The sequence below is a fragment of the Parus major genome, chromosome 18 (genome assembly GCF_001522545.3).
Source record: "Parus major isolate Abel chromosome 18, Parus_major1.1, whole genome shotgun sequence".
NCBI classification, from domain to species: Eukaryota; Metazoa; Chordata; class Aves; order Passeriformes; family Paridae; genus Parus; species Parus major.
This window is the reverse complement of record NC_031786.1, coordinates 3,584,420-3,595,346: the sequence shown is the minus strand read 5'-3', so window position 1 is coordinate 3,595,346 and position 10,927 is coordinate 3,584,420. Positions and strand designations below refer to the sequence as shown.

Genomic DNA, 10,927 nt, shown 5'->3' with positions numbered 1-10,927 from the left:
TTGTAAATAAAAGGGCTGCATCAAAGTACCTGAGTGATCAATTTTCCCTGCTATTAGAAACAATCTGCTGGGCACAAAACCTTTTAAGTGCTTTGGTCAAAGACGGGACATAAAAGCTCCATTCATTTCCTCATGGAAAGGCAGCAACTTTATTCCTTTGACTGCAAGTGCACAGAGCTTGAAAAGCCAAGGATGCATGAAGGGGACATGTTCTGGGGACATGATGATGCTGACACTCCTCTGCCCTCAGCCTCATCTTTCACTGACAGAAGTACAAAGTAGGAGTAAAGTTGTGATTTGTGGAAAGCAGCCAGTGATTTTGGACCAGTGAAATGACTCTAGAAGACACAGCCATGAGGAGCACACAGTCCTCTCAATGTTTGTATGCAATGAAGAAAACACAGATGTGACCTTTGTCAGCACGCAGTGCACTCATTAGTGTGTCAGAGATAATAACTCTTACACACGAAAATCTGACCTACATATGCTACAAAAGAGGAAAAGGCAACAATTTACTTAAGTCTCTATTATACTGTTAATGATTATAAGCTGAAAAACTAGACCATAATGCAGGAAACTTGTAATTAAAAAGCATCAATTATCATTTTCTCCTTGCAGGGGACATTAGTCAGGTTAGCTTTCCACGATCCCCTTGGGAATACAGACAGACATGTAGGGCTGTGTGATTCATTCTGGAACAGCCAGAAAGGAAGCAACTCAGTGGGAAAAGATCAGCTTCAATTAAAAAAAAAAACCAAAACAAAACAAAAAAGGAAGAGGAAATGATACTTAAAGACACCCCTTTCAGGGTTTCTTGTTTGACAAAGCACAGGTGTGTGTCAGGCTGTTTCTAACCCGCCCTTACCTCCCTCCAGCCATTACTAAACTGGATTTCCGCAGTGTACACAATGTTCTGAGGCTCCAGGGCTGAGCCAGCTAATACCTTCAGTCATGCTGAACATACCATCCTTCTGCAGAGATCAACTGGTCCCTGAGCTCCCTGGAAGGAACATGAATCTCTCTCCAGAAGCTGCGAATTTCCCCTCTCTGCTGCCTGAAGTTCCCCAGCTCCTGGCCAGGGTGGATGGATTATCTGGAGGCTGTTTCAGCCTCAGCATTCACAGGTGGAACCAGTTTTTCAACAGTGCCAATGTGTGCCCTAAGCCCATTCAGAGTGGTTCTTTCAGCCCTGAGGAAGTGCCTAGAAAATGTGATCCATCACTTTGTGTGCAAGGACTGCATTCAGACATCCTTGGCTTTCTGTGTTTCCAGCTCTACTGTGGATCACACTGCAGAATCACAGCTCACCTCCAGCCACCCCTGAGATTCTGCCTCCTAACAGCTACTGCAGCTCTCAGCATTCCTAGTAAGAATGCTCTTTAAAACTCCTGTTCCTTTAATCAGCATGAAGTTGAAACAAAAATATTTCAAAAACTCAAAACAGTAATAAAATGAAACCTAAGCTCTGCATTATGGGAGACTGTGAGATTTTTATCATGCTTTAAATAATTTAAAATTATTCAAAAGCAATCTATATTTCCTATTGACAATCTCATGTTAATTTAATAACCTATGTGGCTGTAATTTTCATTAATTGACTTACACTCTGACCACATCTTAATAGACTTGACAATTTTTTCTCCTCTTACACTTTCACAGCCTATTATCAAACAGATGCCAAGTTCACCCCTTCCAGTAATACCATGGTTCAGCCCACTTAAGACAAAGCTCTCATCTTTGTCCACTTCTCTGTCTCCTCTGCTCCTGGGACAGACCAGCAGCCCTCTTTATCACTGCCTTGGGAGCACTTCTCCCCACACAAGGCAGAGTTTCCCAGCTGGTTGGTGCTTGAACCACTCCAGAAGGTCCCACTATGCTGGGAGGGTGGTGAGAGCCCCAGGGAGCTCAGGAGCTTGGCTCAGGTTAATTCTGTGAGGACTGCACTCACTCAAGGTTCTGAGCAACACAAGTTCTCAGGAAAGACTCTTCTGCCCTTGCCCTTGCTGTCTCATTGATTTGCAAAGTGAAATTGTGTCAGTCACAGTGGAGACTTGGCTCTGCATGTAGTTAAAATATAAATAAACAAGGCAGTGCAGCGGATTTAAAGCCAAGCTCTCCCTACACAGCGCTGACAGTGCTTTGTGGAAACAGGTGATTTCAGCAGTCACAGCTCCTCTGCAAGCACTCAGCAGGGCTTGGATTATACCATCTGAATAACTGTAATAGGATACTTTCTTTTGAAGCACACATTCCCAGGCTGGTGCATCACACAGGTGCCTTAGTGCCTTAGGACCCCACATCCCCATCCAGGACTGACACACTGGGAGCAGCAGAAACCTGGGTCAGTGGTGCCATTACCTGCAACTGGGCTTTTTGTTAACATATATATTTTCTGCTTCTCCTAGTGGTCACCTGACAATGATAAACACAGGAAAGTTTGGGACAAGCCACCTCCACAGTGCTGATTCTGTCAAGCACATTCCCCAGAGCAGCACCAACACCATGAAGTGTGAAGCTGTTAAGGTGACTGGATTGATGGGTTGTTTCTTCCAAACCTTCCACAGTCTGGAGGATTTCTCTCTACCAGCCCTGCTCATTCCCCTCTGTACCTCCTTTCATCTTCTTTTAATTTTCTTTCTTCACTGCAATGAACCTTCATGCCAAGATCTCCTTTTATCTCCTGAGTAAAACATTAAAACAGAAAGACAACTACAGAAAAATCAGGACAGTAACCAGAGGACAATGAGTGACTGGTCATTTCTGGTTTTCGTTCAGTGAAAAAATTGTTATATTTTTTATCATTGCCCCAAAGGAGACCCTGATTTCATCTCCCACTCTTACACTTTCAGGATTACACAGAAATACATTGCTAATCTATTCATTTCAGAGGCAGAATCCATCTTTACTATGACAAACAGTTTAGTTGTGCAATTTCTCCTCAAACAATACCTGTTGGATCTGAATTCCTCTTAACCACAGGAATGTGGTCCAAACAATGTGAGGTCCATTTCTAACAATCATTAGAACTTCACACACAGACCAGATCCAGGCTGATGGGGGCAGAGCCTGAGAGCCTTTGCAGTCACAGCCTTGCCCTTTTGCTGCTCAATCTTTCATTTAATTTCATTTCTTTCATGCTGCTGTTCTGTCCTCCAACTTTCCAGTGACACCCTCCCCGAGGAAACTGTGATTTCTTTTGCTATTACATCTAAAATTTAACTACAGTGATTATTTCCTGCAATAGTGAGCATTTTTTTGCCTTCCCACTCAGCATGTTTGTGGCTGGTGAGAAAATAAATTACCTATATAAATATAAATGCATTCTTTTAGCTCAAACCTCCCATGCAAGCTACATTCTCATGACTGCTCAACTCTAATGGGAGCACTTGTGATTTACAGTGGAACATTTCATAGCATGAAGGCAATAAGCCCCACTTTTTGTGATTCCTTAGATATGTCAAATTGCTTATTACCTCCCAAATAACTGCAGAAGTGATGTTTATTCTGCTTTCACCTATTCAGAAAGGCCTTGAAATTCTAAACAACAAAATGTGCCAGCATTTTAAATCTGCACTGATACTTTATTGCATTCAGTTTGATTTCTAGTTTAATTGGTGGGGTTCTTTTTTCCATTTGATTAATCTATTTTTCTCAAACTTTGTTACTTTTCCCTGTGCCAGCCCTCTCCTTGCATGAGATGGGCTGTATTCAGTTTGACAGTGCCATCTCCCCTGCCCCCAAAACCTGGGGCTCAAGACAGCTCAGTGACGAGCACAAAGAGCTTGAACCAAGCTCACAAAGCAGCAGGTGGAACACCTCAGAAAAGTAAATAAATACTGAGGCTTATCAGGAACTGCTCAAAGCAGTGCCCCAGCATTCACAAACAATTCACTGCCCTACAGGAGAGAGGAAGAAGCCACGGTGGGCAAGTTTAGGATTAGGATGCATTAGGACACTGCTTTTTAGGAGTGGCGGAGGCCGGGAAGAGCCTTTTTTGGGCCCAGTTTCTCCAGTATGGAGAGCAACAAAAAATTTCCCCGGCTCCATTTTATCGTTCGGGCCCCTGCAGTGCCCCCGCAGCCCAGCAGGGGTCAGCCCGGCTCCGGCCGCGGCTCCGGGACCCCGCGGGCGGCCCCGGCCCCGCCCGGCCCCGCACGGAGCTCGCGTTAGGTTCGCGTTACACCGGGGAACTCGGGTTAAACCGGGGAACTCCCGGTACACCGGGGAACTCGGGTTAAACCGGGGAACTCCCGGTACACCGGGGAACTCGGGTTAAACCGGGGAANACTCCCGGTACACCGGGGAACTCGGGTTAAACCGGGGAACTCCCGGTACACCGGGGAACTCGGGTTAAACCGGGGAACTCCCGGTACACCGGGGAGCTCGCGTTACACCGGGGAACTCGCAGTGCCGCTCGGCTGCGAATGGAAAAGGAAAGTAACCGTGGAGAGGAGGAGAGGACTCGATTCAGGCATTTCTGTGTCGCCTCTAAAGCCTCTGCTCTGCAATAGGAAAAATATTCTGAAGTTACCCACACCTGGGTGTGGGTAAGGTTCCTCCCGAACAAACCGAGTGGAAGCTGGATGTGGAGAAACTCCTCGGACAGGGAATGGCACAAGGGACCTGGGCATGTGCCATCCTTTTACTCTGCTCAAAAAGTAAATATTTACCAACACACCTCATTTTCTATTTGCTGAGCTCAACTTGGTGACAACACAGAAATCTCTTTTTTGTTGTTGTTGTTGTTTCAATAATGTGTTGAGTTCCAATGTGAGCTTTGATTTGTTTGGTAACAGATTCAAGACTTACTTCCCAAATATTTCCAATGGGATCATGAGGCTTGTTTGGCACATGCTCTTATCAGGACTCCTTGTGTAGTTGTTTGCTCATGGGCCCATTTACCTCCTCTTCACTGGCCATGTCTGCTGATTATTGTCCCATACTCTGAAATACTTTTGTTATCTGCAAGACAAAACAGAAGAGCTCAAAGCAGTGCACTCTGAGAAATGGACAGTTCACACGTTTCAGTAGGGTAAACAACTTGTATTAGATATCTAAATCCAAAATAATTTATGATTATTCCAGGCAAGAGACAAGCTGAAAGCAAGCAGCAAATTCTCCCACTGATGTTCCATCATGCCCAGATGATATTCTGAAGCTTTCCAAACCCCAGTGTTTTCCAAAGCTTTGCCAAAGACTGGGAAGGGTTTGTGGAAGAACTTTTACCTTTGTTATTTAGTAAAAGACTCGTGTGAATACAAGCACTTCCCCCACTCAGTTCTTAGAGCAATTTAGTGTATTTACCTGCTGTTAAATGGGTTCCTGACTCCAGATTTAAGAACCTGGAATGTGGCAGAGAGGGCATCTTCCAAATGCCAATCCATATGATGGATCTGTGGCTCATCATGAATAAAAAACTTCACAGGCATTCAATTGCAATTGAATGTGCAAGATCCAGTCCAAAGTTCAATTCAGAGTTTTCTTTATTAAAATACCTTTTCACATTTCTTATACTAACGCATTTGCATGGACACTCATGGGATGCTGAAAGAACATTTGTCAACAGAAGAGAGCTATGAAGTCAGTTGTGATAGGCTCATGATACAAACACAGGGAAAAATAAATTGCACAATGTGCACAAATTTGCACAGGGAACAATAAATTAGAGATATTAATCAGTATTTTTTTCAGCTTGAAATTTTAAACATTTGGAATGGAGGATATAAACCCCTTTTGTGTTTCTTGCTGGTTTTGCACCTTTGATGCAACGCTTAAAGCAGTAACAATATAAATATATACAAACCCATGGCCTCTTTTTCACTATTTTGTAATTAAAATGAGAACCTTCTTACCTGTAACTCAGATGTTGTAGGAATTTAATTTGAAGTAAGAAAAAAAGAGCAACTGCAATGTCAAAACACAGCTGGTTAAGGGGTTGGGGACAGTATTTTTGCTCTTTTGATTTGTGTTCTTTTTTTAAACTAATGCAGCCAACATAAGCATGGGCTGCAGGATTAGATCTGTGTCAAACTAGATCCATGTTAGTGGTTTATCATTCTATAGAGAAAAAGGATGGGTATGGAATTCTATACTGGAGAAAGTGGGCACAAGTACAACTTCAGATCTCTCCTAAAATCAAAGGAATAAGGATTGTACATAACAGGATTTTCAGGTACAAACTCGCAGACCTGGGTGTGTTATATCCACTCAATGAAGACTTTTCATAGAATCAGCCAAAATAACTGTGATGGACAATCATTTCTTGAAGAACCATCACATCAAATTTACCAACAAGCATCAGAACTTTTAATGGGGACAAGCAATTTAGCTAAGAATGAAGACTGTGCCTCTGATAGAAGCACTTGGTAAAGTCTGAATCTCTGACAGTTATTCAAGTTTTTAGGGAGCCTGGAGCTCACTCTTCCCTCAGGCCCTCCCTGCAGTGTCACATCCCCGTGAGCTATAACTGAGCTGGCTCCAAGCCTGGTAGCAGTCCAGCTGCTGCAGCACAGGGAGCTCAGCACAAGCTGCAAGATCATGTCAAGGTACATGCCTGGCTGGCCAGGCTGTGCTGAGCTCTGTTCTGCCACAGTGGTGGCACTGATAACCAGCTTCGTGAGTTTAAAGCAAGCTTAGCTATTTCAATGTCCTACTGTTATCACAGTAGTTGCTGCATTGTAGAAATGTACTTCCTCAGCTGTAGCTCCCCCTTTGTTTCCTTAGAGCATGATGAATTGGAGGCAAAAAAGGCACAATTGCATTAGCAGGAGAAATTACAGATGAGAACCTGGGTCAGTGGTTTCTAGAGCCACTTTCCTATGAGAATTTTATTCCTAATTTTTTTCCATTAAATGCTTTGGGAACATCTCTATTGTTCCTCCTAAGGAAATAAACTTTGAAAAGACGAGTCTGGCAAACTCATAAATAACTGCTGCAAAGCCTTTGAAATACTTTCAACATCTTCCATCTTGGCTTGTTTTCTTCTCCCAGATGATCTTTGAGGTGACTCTTCTAGGTAGCATCAGGATGCCCATATATTCTCTGCTGGCAAAAAGAGCAAAAGAGAAAAAAAAAAAGGTGTGAGTATAACTGTGCCTCTACCTTCTGTCCTGCAACATAATCCTTTAGAACCCTCCACAGTGAGCTAATAAATACTCACTGTTCTCTGGGGAGATGTTGGTATTATCTTCATAAGAGAATAAAAAAAATAAGACAGTGGGAGATTTAGAGTAACAATTACAAGCTAGACCCCAAAACTCTTAATCACCAACATCTATGAGTGCTTGCTGATAAAAGTTGGATTTTTAAGGGAACTGCTGGCACTTAACACACCTGGAAGTCAGATCCCTTATTTATTAGGAGATATTCAGCTGCCACAGTCAGACCCCATGATCAGTCCCAGGAGAATGAAAACCTTTTCCTAAGGGCTGGTATCTCACAGGGAGCAGTGCAGCATCCGGCTGCTGGACACTGTGTTCCTGCAAGAACCGTGCCAGGGGTTATCTGCAGCACCCAGTGGGGCAGAACCCTGGCACTGGCAAGCACAGAGGGCAGACAGAGCCATCCTCTACACCAGCCAATGGGAATGGGCACAGAGAGAGCCCCAACTTCATTGTTCTTACGTTATATGACAGAAATAATTCTGCCCACTGGGGATTCACAACTGTCAAGTCTTTCCTGACATTGGCTGCCAAAGTAAGTCTCCCTCCAAAAAGTTTCTGCTCAGGGTACATGGTGGCCTCTAACCTAACAGTTCAGTCTGTCAGCACTGAGGCGCCTAATTCCTTTTGTGGACTTACCCCCAAAGGATTTGCCCCATGAGTCAGAGGAATTCCTGGTTTATAATTCAGTGTTTATTTCAGAGTATCACCTTGTTTTCCATATCCTGACTGCCTGAAATCCCCCCCCAATTTTAACTGGACACATCCTTCATCTTCCTTTCCTGTCTGAAACTATTGTGCCATGTTACTGTGCACAATTAAACACAGGTCCCCTTTGGAGCTGGCAATGTGAATTCCTTTAACACTGAGAAAGTACTTTTGGGAACACTTGAGTAAGAGGAGAAGGTAGCTGAATAACACCTAGAAATTCCTCCAGAGAGATGTAAATTGTACAGGTTTCTGTCTCAGAGGGCACATGGTTGGACAAATAGGCAGCTAAAAGTACACAATGTCTTCATGTACTGCCAATCCTCCTGAACTGCTAGGACAGAACCAAACAAACAAATACACAAACATGTCTAGGAGGTAGAAGGAGAGGAGGAGATATGAAGTCAGAACGTACTGCTGAGGTAAATTTGACACAATACCAATTAGTGTTTGGCGAAGTGGCTATCTCATTGTCAAGATATTTCCTTCAATATGTTTTCAGAAACTGGAACCGTTAAATAACTTAGAAAGATTGCCAGCTCTGATTTCAGGAAGGAAACCTCCTCCCAGTTCCTCTTTAAGTAATTCATTTCTTTTGCAAATACTTCCTATGGATTGCCTTTAAGATACAAATTTCTGTAACAGAGGAGATGGAGGGAAGCAATCCTTGACATAAAACTTCAAGTTCCTTTCTAAATGACCTAAAAATCCAAGACATTCAGGTTCAAGGTACTCTGGACTGCAAATCAGTCACAAAGTGTACTGCAGCTGAGCCTTCATATAGTTCAAGTAATTCAAAGTTTGACTGATTATTTTTCTAATCCACCACCTTTCTTCACATAATACACTTTCAATGCACCTGTGTCAGTACACAGTGTTTACTAGAAACCTTAACTCAATTTTGTGATGGTCTCTCAGTGAAGAAGCAGCCAAGTTCCTAAATTTCCCTGCTGGATTATATTTATTTTGACAGAAACTATGTAGGGGCAAATGCACAAAAGCAGGAGTAGCAACCATTAAAATGATTGCTACATCTTCCTTCTCCACAGTGCAGTTTTCTGTTCTGTCTGTGACATCTGGAAGTGCAATGCAGAATTGAATGTTAACAGACTTTGTCTGAGCAATGGAATGCACATTATTGGAATTTAGGGAGTTAAAAGGACTTTGGGATCTGATGAGTCTCCACCACCATTACTGAAATAAAAAGGCTGCATATCCTCCCTGAAAACAGAGCCCTTAGCAAAATACTGCTCTCTGCAGTGGTCCTTTGTCTCACACTTCTGGAACACCTATTACTTCCTAAACAGAGTCAAATTCTACAAGTTTTTTGACAGGCCACTCCAGCTAAGTGATCCACCTGGTATTCTCTGGGATTCAGATGCCAGCTGACCAGCCAGGCTCCTGGTCCCCTTCCACTCACAAATAAGGGAGCAGGAGATCAAACACAACTTCACCTCTGAGCCAAATGCTTAATTTTGCTATCAAGAAGGAGAACAGCTGGAGAGGAAGTTTAAGCCACTTGATCACTTTATAAGGAGTATTTTCCTTTTCACGAGTGGGATCAACACCTCCTCATTTGGACCAAACCTCTGAGATACATCACAGTTAAGCACGTGTGAAAATGAGCTACTGAAAAAAAAAATGCAAGGAAATAATGATAAAAAGCACCTTAGTAGCTCCTGCCTCTTCTGTGCTCATCTGTGTGGCTTGTAAAGTGTTGAGAGGCAAATAGAGGGAATGGAAAAATCTATAAAGAAACTCATCTGTCCAGTCCAATTTTAGGTCACTTATTTGGAGAGTTCAAAAGAGGGATGGTGCTGCTTTTTGTCACAGGCTTTATAGGGAAGGGAAGTGGGAATTTAAGAAGCAGAAGACAAGGCTTTTTTCTTTTGCTGAAGTACCAATAACCAAAGAAAGGCAACAGTTAATACATGAGCAGTCTTCTAAGGAGGGGACAATATCTCAGACATGCACTGAATAAGGCAATTTCTAGGAAAATCAAGGAGGATGTGCAAGTGTTATAAAACTGACTTTGCTCTGGGGTGTTTCTGAAAATGAGATTAGTTTTACAGAATAAGTACTTCTATTACCCTCCTACTGCTAGAGAGTAATAAAAGAAACACAAAGAAAACACTGCCCTCAGCTGACACTTTTCTTCCTTGAATCTGACATTACTTCATAGATTGTTTGGTTTGTCTATTAAAGCAAGCTTTAATAGCCCAATTAATTATGAAAGTGGTTCACGCAGGGTGGTCAGTTTATTTTCACTGACTTTTTATTATACTTCTGTGGAGAGATATTTTACTCAATTTTTGACCATAGGAAAAGAAAAAAACCACCTTCAGGTCCATTAGAAATTATGAAGGCTGTGAAAAAAAGAAGACAAAACCTCCTCCCTGAGCTTACGCCTCATGTCTGTCACAGCCATGCTTGACCATTTTTTCATTTGTGTTGGACAGGGACAAACTTTCTTCTGCATGACTCTCCAAGGAATGCCTGGTATAACCCAGGGGAGGGTTCAGCTCAACATATTCTTAGAAAACTGAGAGCAAAGAATAAAAACAAACCTTTAAACTAAGAGAGACAATGACACTATAAACCCTCCTGGCCTGTGTTAATATGAGTCTGTTTATTGTAACACAATCTGTGACCTTTAGTGCACTGCCAGTGTCTGTAAATAATACAATGGGCTGCCTGTGTATCCCATGGGGATGGGAGTGCTGATGGAGCCTTTCAAAACTCAAATGGATGCCATAAGCTGACGTAGACTGTGCTATTGTGATTCTTATTTATGAGTCTCTCCTTTTTTTCTTTTTAAGTACAAGCTCCAAAGTCACAGAGTGGGTGGCAGAAAAAACAACCGTCTGCATAGGCTGAGTTGGGTTTGATAGGATACCTAACATTCATAAAAGTACTCTTGAAATGTGAGTTCTGAGTTCTCTCCTGAGAGCAGAGTAACAGCTCATTCAACATGTTTCTTCTATTTAAAAAAATTCCATATCTTGTCATTGGATTCTTAGCACTATCAAGCTGTTCACCACCTACAGAACCTTCACAAA

General features: G+C 42.6%; 1 protein-coding gene across 31 annotated transcripts in view; it reads right to left on the bottom strand.

Annotated features, from left to right (window-relative positions):
* Positions 1–5,465: 5,465 nt before the first annotated feature.
* PECAM1 (platelet and endothelial cell adhesion molecule 1) overlaps positions 5,466–10,927 on the bottom strand; it is a 31,323-nt gene continuing 25,861 nt past the window's right edge. For 17 of the 31 annotated variants that reach the window (XM_015645468.2, XM_015645471.2, XM_015645473.1 and 14 more), the window contains one exon: positions 5,466–7,044. In XM_015645468.2, coding sequence (XP_015500954.1) covers positions 7,022–7,044 — 23 coding nt within the window. In that variant the 3' untranslated portion in view covers positions 5,466–7,021. The remainder of the gene's footprint in view (positions 7,045–10,927) is intronic. The other 14 variants (XM_015645469.1, XM_015645472.1, XM_015645475.1 and 11 more) reach the window with 1 other exon arrangement.